The sequence below is a fragment of the Psittacula echo genome (genome assembly GCF_963264785.1).
Source record: "Psittacula echo genome assembly, chromosome: 2".
Taxonomy (NCBI): Eukaryota; Metazoa; Chordata; class Aves; order Psittaciformes; family Psittacidae; genus Psittacula; species Psittacula echo.
Window position 1 is genome coordinate 113,162,531 of NC_137737.1, and position 25,402 is coordinate 113,187,932.

Here is a 25,402-nt window from a genome sequence, read left to right on the forward strand (position 1 = left end):
AAGGCAGGCTCAGAGGGCTAATAAAACATTTACAAGAAATTGAGATAGACAAGAAGTGGTGAATAGTTTTTAAGGCAGAGCAAACCATATGAAGAGCAGATGGGAAGGATCTGAAACGACAAGTGAGGTGGTATCATCAGGGAATGTATCTGAGGGGAAAAAAAACAAAGCATGGAATTTGCTATAACCTGCCTGATCAGAGGCAGTACTAGCAGCAGAGATGAAAGCAAATCAGACATATTATAAAATGAGCCAACAGTCATTGGATCTAACCCACATGGACAAACTGACACATTAACTGGAAAAGAAAAAGTTGCACAACACCGTGTAGTCATGTTGCAGGAATGCTACATACACGAGAGCGAACTACTGCTTTGTACACTGCAGATGAGTGTGGAGATGTGCAACTAAATGACAGCTGAACAAAAGAGGATATATGGGTCACAGGAAACATTGGGATGAATACAAAAAATGGATGGCTAAGGCTCCAGAAGTCAGTAGCAACACCCTAATCTCTGTCTGAAAAGGAAGTTTTCCAAGAAAAATAAAACCCTGTATTTTCTGTGCTAAACATGCGATATAGGTATCTAAGAGATTCACACCAGAACCTAGGAGATTCACACCAGGAGTAATAACTACATTACAAAATAGAGCTAATACATGTAACAAACATACTCATTGACAGCCTTTGCAGGGTGCCCAAATGTCCAACAGAAGTAAGCCAATAAGAGTAGGCTTTATCACAGCATTTTCCCATTCTCAAATTCAGGACCATCATCCACCCAGAGCCAAATGGCACTTGCAGAAACACTGACATTTTAGAAAAGAAAGGAATAAATACTTGGGATGGGATGTGAAGAGCTGGTGAATCATGCACAGAAAGCTACACATGTGGGCAGATGGAAACCACCTCCCACATCGCACGACAGTAGCAACGGTGAGGCCAGAAGAGCGCTATCCCTGGACTGCAGATGATGGGTCAGAGAGTTTCTGTTTACCATATACCTTCTCCCTCTGCTCCAGTATACCAGAGTGATACAGACAGATAAGAGGAGCAGGTTGCAACCCAAATCTGCATCTTTTCACACAAGGCTGGGTAGGTGTTTTAAAAGCAATTTCAATACCATGGCAGCCAAACCTCCTGAACCTCTAGGTTGCATTACAGGCTTCAGATGTGCCTGAGAGAGGTCTGTCCTCTGCTTTCCATCTGCTCCCCCGAAACCACAATCCTCATGCCCACAAAATCCATCACTTTTAACAAAGTGAGGTTCCTCCATGACAGATGCTGAAGGTTCTGACACTTTCCAAGACACTGCATCTATCCCCAACTTTCACAATTTTGCTTGTCTGCAGATATCAAGCACTCCCTTAAGCTCTTTTGCTACCACACAGACCCATCTCCAGAAAAGATAGGTTCTTGCAATCCCAAAATAGGCTGTTCTTTCAGCCAAACCACTATCCTCAGAGCAGGACCACAGCTCCTCTCTTCCTCTCAGACCCCAAGATACCTCTCTGACCATCCGTCTCTCTATCAACCCACCCCACATGCCAAATCAAGGAAGCTTGGAGCAGGGGAGGAGGCTGCCATCCCTTTCATCAGGAGTGGCATTGTGCTTCAGCCATTTGTGAGGACATCAGGCAATAAGCAGCTACACACAACAGCTCATCTGCATGCCTACTGCTTCATAGCCACAGCATTTTATGCTTTACAACACCATCTCTCCTTGCTCTCTTTTTTCAGGCTCACACACACACTGGAGAGCAGCCTGCAAGCCTTTAAGCCCCACGTCTCCTACAGTGTTTGGTGTATCTTGCAAATAAGCCCTTAAAAACTTTTTAGTTTTCCAGAGCATATCAAAACCACTTTTCCTAAAATCATTTAAACCAATGAAATGTTAAATCAATTATCCATGCAAATACTTTTTTCCATCTCTGTTTTTGGTAACCAAGTTTTCTTGGCAATGATAACATTTCACAGAAAAATTAACAAATATTCTCTTTGCTTGCCAAGATAATTTTACTAAGCTTGAATCCGATTTCATTGAGGTATGTTATTTGTTTTATCTTGAGGGAAGCTGCCTATTAAGTTAGCAGCAACCGTGTCTTTTTGCTTATGATACGGTTATTACCAAGTTATCGGGAGTACCTTTAAGTTATTAGGGTGCAATGGCAAATTAAGTACTTTGTGTCATAATTAGCTAATAACTTTTGAATCATATTTTAATCATGTTTAAGATGGTCAGGTTTGCTGTGAGTACAGATAATGCAGGATAGGAGCAGAACTGGAGTATTTATCATTCAGCACCAAAAGCTAAACTGGTGAATGCACAACAACCCAAAGGCCATGATAAAATACATATTCAGAACACTGAATGCCTTCACAGGCAGCAATGTTAAAAAGAAGAACTTGCATCTCAGGATCATGTTTAAGCAAAAATACAACAGCTCCAACCCACTCTCCTTTAAGCCTGGCAATTTTTCTCCAAAGAGACGTGCTAGCAATATCCATTTTTAAATCCCTATCAATAAATCTGTAAACGCAGATTCCACAAAGAACACTGTTAAAGCAACTCAGAAAGAGCTACCAGAGCCATTTGCCTTTCAAAACTCCAAATGTTGAAGAAAACCCCAACCAACCAACAAAAAACTCTGTCAGAATAGAAAAAATTCTTTGATGTATTCCTTCGTACAACGAGTTTGCCCCTCAGCTTTCATGAATTTTATTCAAACATTATTAGCTCTCAGTATTCCCTCAAGAAGACGCAGCATCAAAATTCCACATACAAATCACTGGAAATTTGGAAACATCCTGAGATGCTCCATGAAATCCCTTAGAAAAAATAGCAGCAAAATGAGTTCTGGAACCAAACCCAACAGATACTCCAGTTAAGCACGCATGTAAGAAGTGCTGCGGGATTGCAAACTGCCCCTTTCCAGGATGTTACCTTGGGAACCAGGCATCACATTTCATATGCCTGGAGCCTGTGCCCTGTGAAAAACAATCACTGCAGTGAAACCGTAACGAATCAAGCTTCCCAACATCTTCACAACCCTGAGTACTTAGCCAGAAATCCAGTCTATGTTGTTTTGTTAACTGCTGCCTCCTCTGAGAGAAAGGACAGCGTGTTTCCATAGACAGGACAAGAACACACTTGCCCTTCCCTTTGCAAGAGTTACACAAACTCCTCCTGCGTTGCAGCCCATAAAGACAAGAGATTGTACAACTAACCTGTGCACGCTGTACGGGGAATCCTGTGGGGACTGCTTCTCAAGAGAGAAAGAGGTCACTTCTACATTAAAGCCTAAGTAAAAGCTTCTCATTAATTAACAAAATTCAGAGAGAGAAAGTGCTTCTAACACCTTTACCTCTTAACTATGGTGAGCCTATGTCCCCAGAAAACACCATCCTCCAGAGCTCAGAATGGACTAAAGTATTCCCAAACATCCTCACTCTACTGCTGTCAATAAATACCAATGAAAGTCACTTGCAAAGTTCCTAACATCCTTCTCAAGTGCAGTTCATGCAGAGGACAACAATGTGCTACTGCTAGCTTGTGCAGCAGAAGCCTGTAAAACCAATTAACAGGTTTCAACCCTGCTGCTGAACTTGGGCTCTGACTGTCACAAGAGAAATTTGTCAAGGAAGGTGGAAAGCATGTTCAGCCTGCTTTTTTAAAGCCATACAAGAACAAAGTGAAAAATACACATATAAAGAACATTACTAAAGCAGTCAAAACAGACTGCAGAAGTGATGTCAGATATTAAAGATGGTCCTGCAAATTTCATTTGCAAACCTCTCTCTGCATGAAACACTTTAGACTTGGTCTTAAATGACCTACTGGTTTCCCACAGCATCCTCAATTCAGCATGCAAGCTGGGGACAAGCCAGGGTTGTACAGCACGGCAGGCTTGCCCATGGGACCTCTGCTTTATCTGTTGGAGGAGCAGGAGAAGGCCTGATGGATGAGGAAGGGGTTGCAGGAAGAGAACACAGGTAAGGCAGATGGGGGCTGCCCTGGATAAATTAACTCTGCCAAAGCATGTGCCAGATTTCATGCACAATGCTACCACTAAGCACAGTAGCCACATTTGGTTTTTTTGAGCTCCTCTGAGTGAAGCAAGAAGGTATTAGGTTCAAGAAAGCTGCAAGGAAAGCATGCAAGAACGACTCTTCAGAACAGGACACTTAATACACAGAAAATACAGCCCAAGGACATATGCTGCACTGAGGAGGAACAGGAGATGCTGATGACCTGTTTAGTAATTAAGCACCACATTTCTCTGTGCACAGCAGCAGGCAATCATGCATTGGAGATGGTATTACTACACATACAGCGTGAAGACAACAAACTAAGGTCACCTGGCTTCTATAATAACATTCTTTTCCTATAAAGCTGACTAATTGCAATGAGACAAGCTGCAAGGCCAGCTACACAATAACACACTTACTACACTTCTTAAATATTTGTGTTTTGCTTTACTACTTAGCTCACCTGCTCACAGATTCCTCCACCTAGACCAAAAACGGTACTTCCAGGCTAACATCCTCCATTATAATGTCTTTGAGAAAGGCAACCCAGATAGCGTGACAGCATACATAACAGAGGTAACAAAGACATGATCACAGAATTAAATATGAGAAACACAGAACTGTACACTGCTCTTGTTTTGATTAACTTATATACATTACAATTACGTTGCTATGATTCTTAGTGTGGACACACACATGTGCCTACAGAGACGTGTTTATACACGTAGAACTTATTGCCATAAATTTACATGTTTAATCACTTCCATGCTAGAGGTTGAAGTAATTCGAGTGCTTCAGTAACTAGGAAAATCACACTATTAACCAAATCAGTTCATACAAAACCTGTGCACTAATCAGTTAAGAAGACAGGAAAGTCCACCTAAAACAGCTTAGGCAGTGGCTCTGAGCAATAAATAATGTTTAATGCATAGGTTAGAAATGCCAAAGCCACACCTACACATTCTGCTGGTGGTAGGGTGATAAAAAACACATAGATAACATTATTTCCATTGACAAACTTCACATATACAAAATAGTGGCTTTATTGTTTATTAAATTAGATGCTGTCATGGTGTAATCATCCCTGCAGCCATACCAAACCCAACGGTACGTCAGATGTATTTCTGTGGAGGAGTTAGAGAAGAAAAGAACTGAGACACAGCAGGGAAGCAATACAGGCCCATAAATAGTGGTGTGAGAAATAATTAATCCACGTATGTGAAAACAGACACTATAATTGCAGCCAGTGAAATCCTCAAAAACACCATGACAGAACTAGGTTACATCCTTGTGCCTTGAACACACAACAGCCAGGATGTCATTCAGTTGCCTAAATACGGGTGTCTGGTGCCACTCGAGATGCTCTAGGGCATCTCTGGGACGCCCCTGAAGGGCTGGGGGATGGCACAGGGACACTACTGCAGACTTGTGCTCTCCTGGAGCAGCAACAAGAGTCCAGAAAGGAACCGTGCACTAGCTGCCTGTGTTAAGGCAAGTGTATTCCACTCACAAAAATGACCAGAAATTAACAGTATTGAAATCTGTATATTAAAGTCTTAACACTATTCTTCCTAGACACTAATTTCAATACAAAATTGGGCTTTATTAAATAAAAAAAAAATAGCAAATTTATATGACATAAAATTGTGAACAATAGTTTGTAGTGCTCCTAAAACATGTAGGAATTTGTGGTGGTTTTAATTTGAGCACTATTTTACCCTGCAGTTCAGGTTACCCTCACACAGAAGAGCTGACTGTTCCTAGCTTCTTCCTGAGATGCAGCTTTACCAGAGGAAATACACAAAAGTGCCATCCGAAGTCATATTATACTGCAAGTGTGTTTAGGACCCCCATTTCCTAAATGCAGGAAGGCAGCATCACATACTTCAGCAGGGCGTTGGAGTGACCTGACTCTAGGATTGAGCTCTACTCAGTGGACAGACACAGACACCTATGGAGGGCAGCCCATCCCACCTATGTGGGACTGGATCTCATTCCATGTATACCTTGTGCACCACTACGCTGGTGATCGTGCACCTGAAAAATTACGACAACTCCGTCATGTAGCAAACTAATAAATTCTGAATATAAGCAAACAAGAGGGAAACAATCCGTGGATAAATAGTCAAATAAGCATATTTGTCCTCCTTCACTCTGGAGGACTTACAATAGTGAGGATATCTATCTTACATCTGTTGTGATCTTCCTGGTAGAAACCAGCACAACCCAAGAGCCAAAATTTCCCTGAGGCAATTCCAGGCTGCTAATAAACAAGACGTTGCCTACCAAACTGTGCACTGCTTTTAAACTGGCAGAAAGATGTCAGTCATGGAGCAGCCTGCTCCTTGAGTTTGGATGTTTTCATTATTTTTGTTCACTTAAATTTGAAGCCTTTCTCTAAAATAACAGAAATAAACTTAAGTACACTTGGATTAAAAAAAGGAAAGAAAACCCTAACATTGCCTAAGAGTTTTTCCATACTGCATTTGCCCTTGTCCCCAGACACTGGTACCACCACACTACTATAGGATCAATAGTTTAAATTGCATCTTGCACTAACACTGGAAAAATCCCCTTATCAACCACCAACACAGGCTTGTATGCCAAAAAGCTATCATAGAATCATAGAATAGTTGTGGTTGGAAAGGACCTTAAGATCATCAAGTTCCAGCCCCCTGCCATGGGCAGGGACACCTCTCACTAAACCATATCACTCAAAGCTCTGTCCAACCCAGCCTTGAACACCAGGAGGGATGGAGCATTCACAACTTCCTTGGGCAACCTGTCCCAGTGCCTCACCACCATCACAGTAAAGAACTTCTTCCTTCTATCTAACCTGAACTTTCCCTTTTTAAGTTTGAACCCGTTACCCCTTGTCCTACCACTACAGTCCCTGATGAAGAGTCAAGAGTTATGACTCCTTTACCAACAAGAAGAAAAAAGCAAACACTTTAGTGAGAAAAATCCTGAATTTCAATCTAGAATTTTAGAATTCTGTTAGAATAATGCAAGTTCCAATACAGGCACTTTCCAATATAGGGACAGAAAACCGTTCCAAGAAGTTCTTCCACCTCTCTGATTGCTGAAAATAAATCATGTTACAACAATCTTGCATTACCTCCTCCACTTGTGTAGCTGCTTTATACCAATACTTTTTGCTCTGTATCTGACTGTAATAAAATTTTAATTTAGCAGAAATCCAGGTGTTTTGGTAGATTTCTGATTTTTTTTTTTTTTCCATGCATCACCACAAGGCATAGATGTAATTGTTTTCTACTATCTTTACAGGAGATCTACAAAACCACATTATTGAAAGGTGCAGAAGCCTGAAAATAATTTGGGGTAATGAAGAGCTGCACTGTTTCATCAGAAAACCACCTCTCCAGAAGCCACCGGTGATACAACAAACAGTTTGGGGCTATAGGATGATTCTGATCATTTTCCATTACTTTCCTAAACACCTACTTTTTCACTATTTAGAGGCAGGCAGAAGCCAATTAGCAGAATGAAAGAAAGGAGTCTGGAAAAACACAATGTCTGAGAACAACCAAATCTGACTATGAAGCCAGATGACCAAACTATATGTTCTTGCTAAGCACCACATGCATAAAAGTTGCATTTATTTGCATTAACCAAGCAATCCCTTGATGGAAATCTACAGTGCACTCCTTGGCCACTCACTTTTGCACAGCTTTTCTTCCCCCAGTGTCCACCACAAGATGCCTAACAAAAAAACACAGGAGGTGAAACGCCCTGGGTGTCCAGCTGTGAAGCAGAAGGCAGAATGAGCTGCTTCGTGATGGGTTTTAACAGGAGGGAGAAGGCACCTGAAGCCAGATCAGGCTCTGTGATATTACTACTCATATTGCGGTGATAAAGTCCATAGAAAAGCAGCAAGACACTGAGATTTGCTTGCAGCAGCCCCTGTCAGATGCCTGCCCCAAGCCTTACTGCTCATCGGCTGTGCCCATAACAACAAGCTCCCCACTCCATGCTTGCATCCAGCAGCCCACCCAGAGCTCCAGCCGCAGTGGGCAGCAGCAGCATAATCACACAAGTGATCTTTGCTGCCTCTAATTGCCACCAGACACTACGTACCTCCTTTGATGTTGAAAGACCTCTGGCAGCGATATGCCCCAGGGATTTACACTGCTGTAAGGAAGGAAGGAGTCTGTCACATCTACACTGGTAGTGCGAATGCAGTTAGTGAGGGCTTTGCTAAACTGGGATGGGTGAGAACTGTTGACTAAGACTTGAATCTCACAACAGACTGACGAAGGAAATAAATATTTCTCCACTGTGCTTCAAGGGTTGGTTGCTCTTCATGGAAAATCTTCTGCTAAACAATACTGAGGGATACAGAAATAGCCAATATATGACTGTGGATAGCGGCTTCTTTGCAGGATCAAAGTCAGACAAGACGAGTTTGCTCCTTAGAGTCTGCAAACATGGGCAAAATTAAATTCCTCCACATCTAATTTTGGGAGCACATCACTTGCTTATTGTTTAGACAAGTCGAAGAATGGGTTTCACCTTAACCTCTGAAGCAGGGAAAACTCTCCCCTGTACTACCCACACTCCCGCTCTGCTCCCTCACTGCTACAAGTGTTTTGTTACTATGGCAGAATAATATTAGGACAGCGATGAGGAAAATAAACTCTCTCCAGTATGATGGATGTGCCTTCATTTCAGACATACATTTGGTCAGCAATGTGCTACAACAAAACTGACCTTTAGCAGGACTAGATTTCACTGACTCTATTTTTATTGGAGACCTCACCCCATTTATTTTGTCCTGTTTTCAGTCTCTGAAGTTTCCAGCTGATAAAGCTTTCACCACGACTCACCTTTCCAGCGGAAGCAGACTGCAAAGAAAAATACTCAACTATGCAAGGCCAAAGGATAGAGTCCTTCCTGAAGTCCTTCACAGCAACAGGAAGGGCCCTCAGAAGAAACATTCCTGGAGAATGAGAACTGAGCTACTAGCTTTATGCTTTTTGCATGGTACAGAAGCCTGTTGTATGTTCTTCCTCACTCTCACGGCCCTTCGGGTTTGTCATGTTTCCAGAACTTCATTAATGAAGAAGAGGAAGAAGGACTCACACCTCTGATTTCGCTACTCGGCATTTTAATAGGAAACAAAGTAACCCACATGGAAAGTAAACACAATTGAAAGTCACAGCCATACCAGCCATTTCTATTTTCAAACCAATGTTTTATGCCTTGTAATGATATCACAGAAGCAGTGATTTCCAATAGCATCCTTCTCACCCTTCCTTTTGTTGAGCCTACCAAAGAGAGAAGCACAAAACATACCTGATTAGTGCTTTCATTTCTACTTTCCAAGTAGGGAATTAAACGCTCAACCTGGAATGAGACCTCTGCAATCCAAAGAGCAGCATCCATTCAATTTCAGAGAGCTACACCATTAATCCAAAGCGGACACAAGAAGCACCAATTGTAGCTCTGCTGATGAGTTTATTGGGGTTAGCTACTAAGCAAGAAAAGGCTGGTATGAAAGGCATGGCCTAAGGCCCAGCTTTATGTGACAGCAGCATTAGAAACTGGGAAAATGAGAATGCCTGATAAAAAGTGGAGCCTCCAAATACACTTTAGCTACAGAAAAGCAGCAGTTTTTCTCCTCTGCCTCAGTTAGATCTTCCATGGGGGAAATACAAGCAGTGAGGCATCTTTCCTGCCACTATTTCCACAGCTTACATCTTCCTAGAATAAAATTTACCACCATTTCCTTTCTGGTATATCTCCTTTGCACCAGAAAGACAGACACTGTCACGGGGCTTTACCCTGCAGCATCATGCTGGAGCCAGAGTGACTCCCTGTAGTGTTACTACACCGGGGATAGAAACTGCCATGAGTGGGGGTACAGCACCATGCCTTTATCAGGTTTTGGAAGGCCAGAAGGAAGATTAACATTCAGGGAAGCTTATTCACAGGAGAAGCTAGTAAAGTGAAATTTCACCTTAATACTCTGCAAAGGATGAGGACATTGCTTTTGAGAATGTTAGCAAGACGTGAGAAAAACCTATTTAAAAGTCAGACACTGGCATATCAGGAGCCAATCATGATGGACAGCAAAATGTTTGGAAAAAATAGATACAAAATAAATACAATCTACACGTTTGAAAAGTAAACAGGCAAACTTTGCATGCTTTTCATATGCTTGATAGTGACTTCAGTCATATGCAGCTGTATCCACAACATTTGGAGAGCAAGCAAAATCATCTTATTGTTCAAAACAGAACATGAACTGTTTCATGAGACAAGCTCCAAGTATAGAATTAAAAATAACCCAACATTTTTCTAAAATTCTGAAATTATACTGCTAGTAAACTAGAGTTTAATAGCAATAGCTGTTGAGGCTGGAGAAATTACCATCATGGTGTTATCTAATCTCTCCCCAGAAGTCAAGAATTATGACTAAACCCTTCCAACATAGATATAGCCTGAAATTCTATGTCAGAAGTATGTCCAATTGCATTTGGCAACCCTTAGTCAAAAGAGAGGCTGACTATAATTGGATGAATATTTGAAGTGCTTCATTATTCATGTAAGAAGGCTAGGTAAAAACTGTTTTGTAGTCCCAAGACACTGGAGGGTGTGTGTTATTGGGTAATAACCAATTAGGAACATTGACAGCACTCTGCCTTTAGGATCGCCCTGGCCAACAAAGCACCTGGGTGTATGTTGTGCAAAGGCACACACCCCACTGCCTACTGCTCAGTTTATTTAAGCAAACCTTTCACCAAAGGAAATGGAGGACACCCCAAAGGACGTGCATTTAACAACCCCGTTGCATTCCAAAATCCTGCTTCTTCATTCTTCCCTTTGCAGTCCAAAAATATACCCTTTCTTTTTTTATTTCAACAGCACTTCTGAATTATTTATACTACTGGTTATTGGAGACAAATCTGATCTCTTCTCTCTTTTATTGCATAAAATCTACCAAAGAGCAACATCCTTATTATTTGTAGCAAGGAAACACCAACAGCAAAAGATCAGCTCCTAACCACATAATCTGGTAAAACACACCAGTATGACATTAAGTAAATACTGTAAACTCAGAACAACAGAAATCAAAGTTCTTCCTTTCATGCTAGTCTAAGAAAAACATGTGAATCATTAGCACAGACATGCAAAAGATTTAAAAACTAACAGTTCTGACACTTGCTCACAAAACCAGAAATTCAACACCAATGCAGCTCATGAGAGATCAGTCCAACCCTTTCACTACCTCCCAGCACAAGGTTAAAATGCATTGATGGTACAAACATTGTTTTTCCTTTCCTCTTTTCTTTTTTGAAAGTTTGTATTCTGATTGAAAACAAAGCAATTCTCATACAAGATGCCTAATAGGACTTTCATACATACAAAAGAAACATTCAAAACTTTACCTGAACAATTTACCTGTTTCAAACCCACAAAATATGAATTCAATTTGTTACAAAGAGGAACATACCAGTTTTCCTGCAGCTCTCATTTTCTGCCTTGTATCATATTTAGCCTGTCCTATGGCGCTGAGAGTACTGCAGCATCTTCACTAAAATCCCCAAATGTCACCTCTCCCTTTCCCCCACATACCACCAAGATGACGTTTTGATGAAAGATCATCCACAGGCTCTCAAGATAATGGATTCAATGGGATACACTTAAAAGATCATTTTTCTCCTTTGTATTGACTACTTGCGCTGCTCTAAGACAGGAAGGGCTTTCATTTTTTCTGTAAGCTGTAAGAGCCCGAGGGCCCTCTAAACTGTTTAAGAGGGATCAATTTTCAGATGGGTAGAAGGGGCCCAGCAGACCTTCACGGTTTGGAATATCTTCTTCCCTGCGGATCCCCGACAAGTTTGGGCAAACCTAACACCAGCTCCCAGCAGAGCAGGTCTTTGGCACGGCGGCGTTTCCCACTGTTTAGGATTTGTGGTTAGCATTCACACAGAACTGTAATTTATAGTATGCATTCAGGGAACAAAATAAGAAAACACGAGTTTTGCAGAAGCAAAATAATCAGTACTGCTGATGGACATAAACAGCAATAGAGCTGCTAAGCAAAGCAGTGCTTCTTGGCACTGGCGTAGCGGCAGGAAACCATTACCCCGTGACAAGGGTTTAATACACTGACATTGTTGCAATTACATCCAGGCAACCTAACAAAACAAATTCATTGTATGGCACAAAATATTTCCAATTCAACATTGCAACATTTATTTTTTAATTACAGCACAAAGACGACTTTTGGGGTGTGGAAGTACGTACTCCATCATTTGCTCTGAAGTGACACACTTATGGCAAGTGCCGTGCATTATAACTTTCTATGCCACAGTAAGCAACTACAAGCAATTTCTTAGGCAAGGAATGCAAAGGGTTTGGGTGTGGTCCTGGGAGATGCTGCTTATCCCTCCATCTCCCTCCGTGTCAGCGGGAGCCGAAGGCAAGCCACATATTGCTGCACTGGGACTTCAGTCACTCCTCCCATTTTATGCATGTCACAGAGCTTGTGACAGCTCTCTACTCATATAAAAAGAGGTTCCACTGTTCAAATATGGCCTGTGCAAGAACACAAATACAATTTTTAATTAAAAGGAATGGGATTTTAATAGGTCACTTAAAGAACAATTATGTCTACCATTTGACTGACATGCATGTCACATTTTACTATGAAAACCCCACTGGGGTACAGGAGGTAGAATTAATTTTTATAAACTGATGAACTACTGAAGTATACCCCATTACATTTGATACTGCTACACTCAACCATCTCATCTTACGAACAAACCCCCTGCCTCTTTCCATTACTTTTCCCTTTCACCTTTTTTAATCCTTCTCAAACAGAAAGTTTTTGATTCACAGCAGCTGAGCTGCTGGTGCTGCTCTCCTTCACCGACTGCCAGTTCTGCAAGATGCAGCAGTGTGTAGAAATGTAAAAGATAGGTCTTCACTAATTAGCTTGGGTACCAGACGCAGCACAGCTGAGTTAGCTGGAAGCAGGATAAACGAGTCCAGGTGGAGCACTGCGCTATATTGCTTTGAGCACCAGAGCTAGTCCAAGCGTCTACACACACTGCTCTGCACAGTGGAAGGACTGGGTGGGAAGGTGACTTTGAGCCCACTACTTTCCTAGAAGGCTGCCCCTACAAATCATGCCACAAGAAGCAGCTACAAAATCAACTTACGTGCTTTTAAACTGTTGCAGGAGACCCTCAGTTCTCTGAAGCAGGCAGAAAGTGTCTAGAATATTGTTCAAATGAAGTGTAGAGACAACTGTGCTAGAAGAGTCCTAAAGAACCAAGCTAATGTACGCATTGCAGCTAGAAACAGTTTATTTGATTACTGATTCAAAGACTCAATGAAAGAGATTAGTATCAATGAGTCTCAGAGCATCCTTTCAACTGACATCACTAAGAGTGAAAGCATCATCTGAGATATCTATAAAACATGCTTGCTGCTTATCAACTCAAAGAAAGCCCACCATTATGAGCCAGAAAACCATAAAGGGGAGAAAGGGACAATCAAGGATGCAATCTGCCTTGATCTCATCAGGTAAAGATCACCTGTGACCTTTATGAGCTCCAACTCCTTCCATCAGAGATAGAAAAGTGTAGTTGAAAAAGAAATGAAGACAAAGCAGTGAGGGAATTCAGATGATACAAGTAAGGTCAATGCTCAAAGCAAAATGGGAACAGAAGCAATATACTGAAGGGCAGGCATCAAAGAGACAGCGACATTCTGAGAGTTGTAGACTAAGGTGGAAAGAAAGACTGAGAACAAAACACAAAAGCTTGACAGATTACGGTTGTCTGGTTATAACATTTGAATAAACTGCAGACCAGTTAGTTAGAGGAAACATCCATGTAACAGAAACTAGTGACGTTCCCCTGGCCAACACAGCATTTATGCTATATTTGCATTAAAACAAATGCAGATAAGCATTTGTCCTAAGCAGTTTTTACCATTTCCTATGCAATCTTTGCAAATACATCCACAAATGCTAAGCAGACTTGTATATGTGAAACACAGCCAGCAGGTTGATCATTACCAGAAAGAAGTAAGCCAGAAATTGGAATCTATATCCTAAAGCTCCAAACACACCCAAGAGGTGGACGGGTGTTGATGGTAGAACTGGAAGCCAAATGTTTACTTCTGCAATTACGTACTTACTAGATGCCAATTTGCTTAGCAACTACATTGCAAGCAGTTTATGTGGGAGCAGGACAAGAACCTAATGCTAACATACAGAATATACAGAGGTTTCCGAGTTCAAGGACTGAGTAAAGCAAAAGGCAAAGCAAACCACTGAACCTCAAGGCTATGGCTGAAACCTAGACCCTATCAGAAATGACTGATAAGCAGAATATACTTCAGTGACACCTCAGTTTCTAATGGGCTTTTCATTATCAGACCAGCAAGACACATAGACTCAACACTCCTTTTTTCCTTCCCACGTATTTTCTTGGTCAGAATGAGAAATACTGCTTGGATGCCTTCAGCTACTGTGTAGAAAAAAATACAAACGCTACAACAATAAACTGTTTCTCATTGACGAATTTCCATCCACAATGCTTATATCAAGCAGCCTTTGCAATGAAAGGATTTCTCAGAGCACAAACCCTTCACGTAGTTATTGACAACCTCTCCTCTGACTTACAGGTTGATCCAAACCATACAACCTCACATGAGCCTAGTGGGAAAGGCATCTATGAGCCATACTGACAATATGGATATGGATTTTCTTCTTTCCCCTCAAGAAATATGTTTGTTACTTCAGAAGACTACTAGCCTCACAAACAAGGAGCTGAGGCTCTTAGATCTGAATGTGGACATTTATCCCCCTGGATATTTCCATCCACAGTCATAGCCATGCAGCCATAGTTAAGCATAGCATGAACTCCTGCAATATTCAGTCTGCATATCTACTTTTTCTGGGTCTGCATATATGTAAAGAGTACTCTAGCAATCCTCCCTCTTGATTTTGCTGTCATTTTACACACTTGAATGCACAAGCATTGGACAAGTACAAACCACCGCTTTTTATCCTCCAAATAAATAACACACAAAACCACTTTTACTGACACTCAGAACAGGAAGGCTCCATGGCTCCTTTCAGTAGACTCACCACCAGTTACTGATCACATGATGTGAGAACCTGCTAGTCTGATCGTGCTATTTCTTCTACCTAGTCATCGGCCACAAAGAGCAGCAACAACTTGCTGACCTTGTAAGTTAGGCATATTATAGGACTAACATTTGGAAAAGATTCACTTCTACTGAGGCAACAGTGGTGACTGACCTGTGGTGATCATTAATTGAGGCAAAATAAGGTCAACATATACCCTAAGTTCAATATACACACCTAGAGATATAATTAATGTTGGTCAGCCAAGACCAGAAAACACCCCTCTGAGCTCGTCATTTATATGTGTGTTACAGGAGATTTCTCTTTATAATATCAGTTGTCTAAATTCTCTGAATTTCTTGAAATATGCATAATTTATACTGTCACTGACAGTTCTGTTTTTATTTTGCCTCCCAAAAAACAACCAAACTATACTGCCTAACTGTATTGAGTCTGGTCCTCGTGAATCAACATTTAAGTTTTTACTAATACATGTTAGTGATGAGAAACAGCTGATGATGTTGGTGTATCTCAGTTACCGGCATCTATAAATATTTACACTTAGAGATAGTAATCTGCTACACTTTCAATCAACATCCCAAAGCATTTTACAAATTGCTTTTTCGTTAACCTCAGTAGGAAGCAACCCAAGTTCAAAGTCAAATCAATTATCTTGGGTCACAGAATGGGTCAGTGAGAGAGTCAATGTATTTCTCTATCCCAAGCCCTCCTTTTCCCTTGCCACAAGACCATGCAGCGATCAAGCGATGAAATATAAAAGGTGAGTAACTAGGTGAGTAGTTTGAGAGGTACTATCTAAGATGAGTAGGAAACTTGTGACGGGGTTGCTCTTGTGGAGGTGTTCCAGAGGGAGATCTACACGAGGTACAGAACACCCTCACCACAACATATCTCCTACAAACCAGAAGTCTCCAGCATGGTGTAGCAACCTGCAGAAGTTTGGCCTGAGGGCTATGTCAGTGTCTTATTTTGGAACGGAGGATAGTCTACAGACAACAGAACCTGCCAAAGCTCTGGAACAGGTAAACAGTGCCAACATGCCTAATTCTTAGCGAGTCCCTGGAGGTCTACCTATGTAACCTATGTAAGATAAGTATCACTTGCAAACCATCAAAAAAGGGTAAGGACAATCTGGGCATTCTTCTACGTAATTCTGTGCTCCTGATGCAAAAAACCACCTCAAACCAAACCTTACCAACCCCTCAAAAATGCCAGTGTCCTAACTGGATTCAAGTATGTGAAATTTAATTTCCCTGAGGGCTGAGAGTAAAGATTGGGTAAGAAAACTGGGACATGAATGGATTGGTTCATATGAAAACCTGAAACAGCCCTGGGCAGAAATTTGGAAGTATTGTGAAATACTGTGTAAGAAGAACCCTTCTTCATATGCAGGGAGCAACTCAAGATGGGAGATGCAGCAATGCAAACAGATATCTCAAAAAGTTCTATAAACAAATATATAGAAGGTTTTAAATGAAATTTTCCCATTCTGTGGTGGGAATACAAGATGCAATAATCCAATTCTATGGTGTTACGCAAATATTTGTACCAGATGACTTGGACACAACTAATTAAATAGTCCAGATGCTTTGAACATATGATATAGATAGACAGACAACACTGGTGATGGTGGAATTCAGGATCTTGTGGGGTAGGACCAGTACAATAGCAAGTAGAATTGCAACCCTGGACTTTAGCAGGGCAAACTTTGGCCTTTTCAAGCAATTGCTAGGGGAAATCCCATGGGCAAGGCTGCTTGAAGGTAAAGGGGCCCAAGATAGTTGGTTGGCATTCAAGGATTGCTTATTCCGAGCTCAAGAGCAGAGCATCCCGACACGTAGGAAGTCAAGGAAGAGGACCAGGAGACCTGCATGGCTAAATAAGGAACTGCTGGGTATGCTCAAGTGGAAGAGGAGAGTTTACAGGTCATGGAAGGAGGGGCTGGCCACTTGGGAGGAATATAAGGCTGCTGCTAGAGGATGTAGGAAGGCAGCTAGGATGGCTAAGGCCTCCTTAGAATTAAATCTGGCGAGAGGGGTCAAGGACAGTAGAAAGAGCTTTTTCAAATACATGGCAGATAAAACTAACACCAGAGGCAATGTAAGCCCACTGATGAACGGGATGGGTGCCCTGGTGACAGAAGATACAGAGATGGCAGAGTTACTGAATGCCTTCTTTGTCTCTGTCTACTCTGCCGGAGGCAGTCCTGAAGAGCCCTGTACCCCTGAGACCTCAGATGAAGTCAGGTCAACGGAGCAGTCTGCCTTAGTCGATGAGGAATGAGTCAGAGACCAGTTGAGCAATCTGGACATCCATAAATCCATGGGTCCAGATGGGATGCACCCACGGGTGCTGAGGGAACTGGCGGAAGTCATTGCTAGACCACTCTCCATCATCTTTACCAAGTCTTGGGAAACGGGAGAGGTGCCTGAGGACTGGAGGAAAGCAAATGTCACTCCAGTCTTCAAAAAGGGCAAGAAGGAGGACCCGGGTAACTATAGACCGGTCAGCCTCACCTCCATCCCTGGGAAAGTGATGGAGCACCTTATCCTTGGTGCCATCTTAAGGCATGTCAAGGATAAGAGGGTTATGAGGAGCAGTCAACATGGCTTTACCAAGGGGAAGTCATGCTTGACCAACCTCATAGCTTTTTATGAGGAAATAACACGGTGGATGGATGATGGCAGAGCGGTGGATGTGGTCTACCTTGACTTCAGCAAAGCATCTGACACAGTCTCCCACAGCATCCTCACAGCTAAATTGAGGAAGTGTGGTCTGGATGATCAGGTAGTGAGGTGAACTGTGAACTGGCTGAAGGAGAGAAGCCAGAGAGTTGTAGTGTATGGGGCGGAGTCCAGTTGGAGGCCTGTATCTAGTGGAGTGCCTCAAGGGTCAGTATTGGGACCAGTATTATTTAATATATTCATCAATGATTTAGATGAGGGAATTGAGTGTACTGTCAGCAAGTTTGCTGATGACACTAAGCTGGGAGGAGCGGCTGACACGCCAGAAGGCTGTGCTGCCATCCAGCGGGACCTGGACAGGCTGGAGAGTTGGGCAGGGAGAAACTTGATGAAATATAAGAAGGGAAAGTGTAGAGTCCTGCATCTGGGCAGGAACAACCCCAGGTTCCAGTATAGGTTGGGGAACGACCTGTTAGAGAGCAGTGTAGGGGAGAGGGACCTGGGGGTCCTAGTGGACGGCAGGATGACCATGAGCCAACACTGTGCCCTTGTGGCCAAGAAGGCCAATGGCATCCTGGGGTGTATTAGAAGGCGGGTGGTCAGTAGGTTGAGAGAGGTCCTCCTTCCCCTCTACTCTGCCCTGGTGACACAGCATCTGGAATATTGTGTCCAGTTCTGGGCCCCTCAGTTCAAGAAGGACAGGGACCTGCTGGAGAGAGTCCAGCGCAGGGCAACTATTAAGGGAGTGGAGCATCTCCCTTATGAGGAAAGGCTGAGGGAGCTGGGTCTCTATAGTTTGGAGAAGAGGAGACTGAGGGGTGACCTCATTAGTGTATATAAATATATGAAGGGGGAGTGTTATGAGGATGGAGCCAGGCTCTTCTCAGTGGCAAACAATGATAGGACAAGGGGTAATGGGTACAAACTGGAACACAAGAGGTTCCACTTAAACTTGAGAAGAAACTTCTTCTCAGTGAGGGTGACGGAACACTGGAACAGGCTGCCCAGGGGGGTTGTGGAGTCTCCTTCTCTGGAGACATTCAAAACCCGCCTGGACACATTCCTGTGTAACCTTATCTAGGTGTTCCTGCTCTGGCAGGGGGATTGGACTAGATGATCTTTTGAGGTCCCTTCCAATCTCTAGCAATCTCTAGCATACTGTGATACTGCTGATATTGCTGATATCAGAGATACCAGACAGCTGATACTCATACGATCAAAGTTAAATGTCTTCCCATTTAGTTCTGATAGTCAGTTGAGGATGTTTTATCCTGGTGCACAATAACTCTTGGTAGATACCATACAGACAGCATTAAGGCTGAGACATGTAGGAATGCAAACTCCAAGCAAAGGGTTCAATGCTATTGCAAGATGATAATGCAACGAAAGGAGGACAGTAGGCTGCTCAGGTTCAAATATCAGAAGTAAGAGGCCTGTGCTTCCTCTACTCATAGTCATAAATCCTAAAACTTCAACCCATTTTCCTCGAACTCTAGGGAACAATGGGACAGCATATATGTGCCTCAGCCCTCAGGGGAGAAAGGCTCCTTTAGTAGGCTCACATCCATCTTCCCTGGAATAAAAAAATTGATTTTTTTTTTCTGGGCAGTGAAAAGCAGACCTATGTTTTAAAATCTTCACTTGCAATCCCTCTCCCTCCCAAAAAAAAAAAAATAAAGAAAATAGTGAACCCAGATCTTAATAACTTTATGTTGCCAAATATCATCCTGCCAACTTAAAAGTAAACCAAAGGTTGTTGAGGAAGGCATGATCTGTTCAAAACAGAACAATTTCCAAAACCATAAGACTCCACACAGAATAGAAATAATTTATGTGGTCTGTTCACATGGACATATGAATAACCGTCAGTCAACATCTCAAAAACAATCTGTAGGAGGAACAATCTGTACATGGGTGAATGCATGGAGGTCTACAGTCTTGGTGGAAAGCGCTGCACAAAAGGACAGCTGCCTCCTCCTCAGGCATTTAAAGGAAATTACTAGTTCTTTTAGCAGACTGACCTTACATTAGGTCTTCTTGGTAGATACCCTCTTGAAGTCTAAATCTGGCAAATTGTATTATTCAGCTGCATGAGATCATACCTGAAGCATGGTCTCAGTGGTGTCTCAGGAATACCTGAAGCCTATTGGTGAGATAAAATAATGATATGGGATCTTCTGGTGGAAACAGTAGGTTCTCCTTGGACTGGAAGATAACTGGGCTCCTTTGAATTCTATGCTACTGGATTTTTAAAGGATTTTTTTTTTTTTTTAGCATGATTTCAGCTTCAGAATTTAAAATTCTAGGATTACTCGATTCAAACCATCTATTGGATAAGGTGCTTGTCTGTTGGATTGCTTCACTGCACCAGTCTTTGGCCAAAACACAGACAGGCTCTGATTCCTCAGGTTCTTCAATCACAAGAGCATTGAAGAGAAGCCCTCAAGGGTATCTCCATAGCAAAGGGCAGGGACCCAGCATCAGTAGTAAGACACTTCTATGGTAACACCTGCGTTTGATTGGAGGAAGGAATGGATACCTGTCAGTAGGCATTTTACTTATCAAGGAACAAAACAGGTTGAGGGATTTAACAAAAGAATTACAGAAAATGAACCCTGTGAGCTACAAGTCTTTACCTGATATCATTTAAGAAAGCCTGTTTTTAAAGTACTCTTTCTAGTTCCTACTCTGCTGTCCAGGCAGGAGAAAATAAAGAGGCACAAGATGAGATGCTGTTGAACCCAAAAGGAGAAGAAAGAGTACACTTGATCCTACAAAGAGACTGCTCTACTGGGACAGGTCTCCTTCACACCAGCAAGTCACAGTGACTCCAAAGCTGCTGGTTTGGATATCACCCTTTCAATCTCGCAAAGAAAGATGACTCTGGTACCTGGCCCACAGATGAAAGGTTCATTTTAGGCTTCTGGCCCTTAGACTACATGTAATACGAGTCAGAAGCCTAATGACTTTCATGTCTCAACCTGTTAGATGCTGGAGCCTGCAACCTATGCCTTGACTCATCCCTGGAGCAGTGCTCTTTCAGGCAAGATAATGAAGACCTTATTTTTCACAGACAATACTTCATGTGACAGTAAGCCTCAGGAGGCTTCAACTGGCCAAAGATATCTATGAGACCTTGCCTTAGTTTTCATTGCATTCACACACACACGATATTGGCAGAAAAGGAAAACATACAAGCAATGTTGACCAAATCCTTGGATTAACTAACAAAATCAGACTGTAGACATAGACTGACTGGGTCAGGCTCCAAGAAACAATCTTTATTAAAGTCTAAATATTATTGGATAATTTGTACCCAGCAGTCACTGTAGATACATATGTATGTACACACATACAACCATTCAAAAAAACCATGTTCAGGTAAAGTCTCAAAGACAAAGCCCAAATGACTGCATCATGATTGCCACCTTATTGCTTCATGCCATCATCTTGACATCCAAACGAGTTTAATAGCTGCTCTTTTGAAGTTGCTAATGTTAAAAAAAAAAAAAAAAAAGAAGTTCTGGAAGTGGCTGGGAATTCCATGTTCTAACTGCTATGCTGGAAATATTCACTCATCAAGGGGTTCAAAAGACACTTACTGTCAGAACTGAAACACAAACGCATGTCAGAACGACTTGAAACAAAATGACTATAACTCAGAGCTTGGGTTTTCTTCAAATTATGTTTGAAGAGGTTTAAAATGCTTAATTTATTAAACCAGCTTTGATACTACAGGCATACCTTCCACTTTCAAGTGCTACAATGGCTGAATTGAACATAGAATACATTAAGCCTAAATTCCACTGCCACCATATACAGTTATGAAAAACATTTTAGTGTTTCTTCACTTAAAGTAACATGCAGTCCTGTGAATTTGACCTGGAAACAGAAGGTGCATGTATTAATAGACACAGCCTCTCATACTGCACATGCAACAGTTTCAGACACCATCTCTACTCCAGCTACTAAAAAACCTCTAAATAATTATAACTCCTAGCAGCTGAACACAAGCAGCTCCAAAAAAAAAGTTTCCCAAAATTATAGATTTGGTTTTCAAAGAACAGGTCAAGTTTTTCCAGACATTGTTCCAATCTATCCTTGTGGGCCTATGCTTTAGTGTGGCTTCTATTACTTCCCTCTGCCTGGCCTTCTTTAAGGAGCTTGTCTTAAGAAAGGCCATGTGTCCAGCTGTTTCTCTTTATTTACTGTTCTCTTCCTCTTGTCCTGTCAACTCCCAGTGTCAGAAACACTACTCCAGTCCCACCTAAAACTACACAGGCAATGCCTCAGAGGCAGTAGTACCAGTGAAACCCATGCTTAGAACGAAATCCTGTGAAGCATGCCTTACACCCTTTGAAGAGGCAAGTCAAGAGTTGCTGGATCAAGAAAAATGCTAGAAAGACCAGGAAGGTAACACTGCCTTCCCTCTATTGCAGGATTAGTATAGACTAGTACTGCGGATGCAATCAACCTGCTGACCAATAACCAACTCTCAGAATTACAGTATCACTATAGTGTTTGTCTGTCATCACCACAATGTAATATCCACACACCCCATGTTCAATGCACTGCTGTTTTCTTAAAGCTGCACTCTTATTTTATCTATTCTACATACACTGTTTGTTCGTGCATGCAGAAGTTTTCTAACTGCTAAATACCAGTAAGCTAACAGAGTCACAAAAGTTTCATTCAGGAGGTAGGTGAGAGTTAAGAGTCTAATTATTTGAAAAGTCTTAAGATTCTATAAAAAGTATTCAGTTAATGCTGTTCTATATTTGTTACGTTCAACCTTGCCTTCACCTCAAGTGGCACATCTGAATTACACATGCAGGAGAGCGGTTACGGTTCCAAAAGAAACAAAATAAATACCCCAACACCCCCACCTTTGGACTTAAATGCAGTATCGCTACAGGTTTTGAATGCAATAAACCGCAGAACGGGTGCCTTGGCACAAAACCAGAATTCTAGGTGGTAGAAACATAAGTGCTCTTTACTATCAACTTCATTTTGGTGTACACACACAGGGATTTGAAGAAGTGCCATTTGTCTGAAACACAGTGGAGCAGGGAAAGAAGAGTCAGTCTCTAACCTCTTACGAACAAAGAAACCTAATTTGATTTTGAAACAAAAGAAACTAAATTTATCATTCTGAGACAGCCCCAGGACATCCAAGCATGAAATGGAAGAAAAGGAGTTGCCAAAGACATGCAGAACAAGCTTTTTAAAGTTACCTGGAATCGGGATATTTTGTAAGCGTGGCCAAGCTGCTGGTATACATGTGCCCACCCACATCAATGTGAACTGGTGCGTTGGATTTTGTGAGCTGTGCTGGAGTAGGGATGCCTTGATTGTTCAATGGAGACGCAGGGGATCTAGTGATCAGAGGTCTTGACATATTGGGCCGACTGTCCTGTGAAGAGATAGACCTGAGTTAATGATCTCCTTAAAAACCTCACAGAAATCCACAGTCTCGAGTCAATAGCACTACCTCATAGTCTCAGCTGCTCATGACTTTTATCTTATTAAAGAACAGACAAATATTTGGCAGTTTTTTAAAAAAATCAATCCAGCTCTTACTGGCTACGTTTTAAATAACTGGGGCAAAATGCAGTGATAAAACTCACAAAGTAGAAATCATGTTCAATAAAACAAGCTCTTCCTGAAAACTGCTCATGACAGACAATCCATACCAAAAGAAAAAAGGTTATTTTTGTACTTAAGAGCTGATAAAGGCTCTGACAGAAAGAGCTGCAGAAGAAAGACCACAAAAATTACTATTTTCTTTAGTTAAGACGACCCCACGTAGACTTTCTGTTCCTTCCCAAGCCCTCCATCACTGCCGTACAGTCAGAACATAAATACAAACCCTCAACTCCTCCATCCTGCACACTCTTCTCTCGAACTCCCAATTCACATAGCACGGAAACAGAAGCAGAAACACCTGGACTAGTCAACTGCTCATGGACTGCAGACCACTGGACATCGGCAGCCTTTGAGAAAGACATTTTCCATTTAAAAGTTATACGTATGGCGACAGATGCCCCCACGTGCCCACATAGGCTGCAGGTCGGAGCGACTTCCCGAGGCAGGCGAGCTCCAGGAGCGGAGCAGGAGCCAATGCTTTGCTGATGAAACCAACTTTTAGTCACAGAGGAAGAGATGTTAACGCCAGCAAACAGCAGACACAGCCTGCGCGCGCGGCGGGTGGGGCAGGGCAGGGCGATTTGCCGGAGCCAGTAAGGCAGGCTGCATTCAAAGTATGGATTAAAATAGAAATGCATTCAAGAGCGGTTTGAGACAACCCCACTTTCGACTGAAGGAAAGCTCTGCATGGGGTGGAATCTTATAGGGATACCCTGAGAACTAAAAGCCCTTGCAAATTACTAAGTTTTACATTTAAAAGGTAAGCAAAGCAGCGAGAAGCCAGATACATTTCATCACAAAACTCTCTTTGTTCTTTCAACACGTCTTTCAGCTGCAAAATGTAATGGATTCCTTGTAAACATCTCTGCAGAGCTGGGCAGCAAGCCTTGCAGAAGTGGAGCATGGCCGTGAGAGTTACAGGGTATTCAGACTAGCAAAGTCTGCCGCCACTGAAAACATAATTTCCCCATTTTTCATGGCTGTTAAGAGGCTCAAACCGTAAGGGCAAAGCAAGCCAGGTAAATGTCTAACTGAAATGATTTACAGGCCAATGTTGCACAATAAATCCAAGTAATATGTAACAAAAGGCATCTATAAACCACAAGGTACTTAACTAATTTTCTTTCATACACAAAAGCAAGCTTAGGTCAAATACTGATAAAAATGAAGGGGATGAAGAAAAACATCTAGTTTAGAAGTCGGGGGGGGGGGCAGGGCTGTGTTTCTTCTGTTTCTTTATAAGCAGAAGTTAATATAAATCTGCAGAAATACCACGCTTAATCACTACAATTGCTTGAGGAGGTGCCTGCAGCGCAATGAAGACAAGTCCAGACAAAATAAGGTACACACGCTATGCAAAACTAATGTCTGCTATAAATGCTATGTGGTACAACCACCACCCAAGATGCTACTGATCTGCAGTATGATATTTAGTAAAATAATGAAGAAAAAATCAAAAAACAACTGGAAAGGTGAAAGTAACAAGGAAAGGAGTGATCCAAACTGGGGCAGGGGGGTGTGTAAAACAAAAAAGCACGCATTGGATGATTAGCAAGAAGAAAGCAGCAAGTGTGAGTAAAGGAACACATTTCAGTGCTTAAAAGCAGACTTAACAGTTTGATTTTATTTTAAATCATCAACAAAGGCTGAGACTCTAAAAAAAAAAAACAAATTCTATAACTTGTACAAGACAGACACCACCACCTCCCTTAGCAGGATTCTCTCTGGCAGAGAAACACAGCCCTGTTGCAATTCAGCACACTGCAGCACCACCAAGTCTGTAATAGTTTTTCAATTGGACACATTCTCCTGTATACCCTGCCTGGGGCTGCTGGGGAGAAAATGAACAGATTTGCAGGGTTAATATTGTAGTTAGGCTGGGACCTCATT

At 42.0% G+C, this 25,402-nt stretch overlaps 1 protein-coding gene across 1 annotated transcript in view; it reads right to left on the minus strand.

Moving 5' to 3' along the window:
- KCTD1 (potassium channel tetramerization domain containing 1) overlaps nucleotides 1-23,279 on the minus strand; it is a 34,942-nt gene extending 11,663 nt beyond the window's left edge. Inside the window, exon 1 of the mRNA XM_080610256.1 lies at nucleotides 23,101-23,279. Coding sequence (XP_080466382.1) covers nucleotides 23,101-23,264 — 164 coding nt within the window. The 5' untranslated portion in view covers nucleotides 23,265-23,279. The remainder of the gene's footprint in view (nucleotides 1-23,100) is intronic.
- Nucleotides 23,280-25,402: the final 2,123 nt, after the last annotated feature.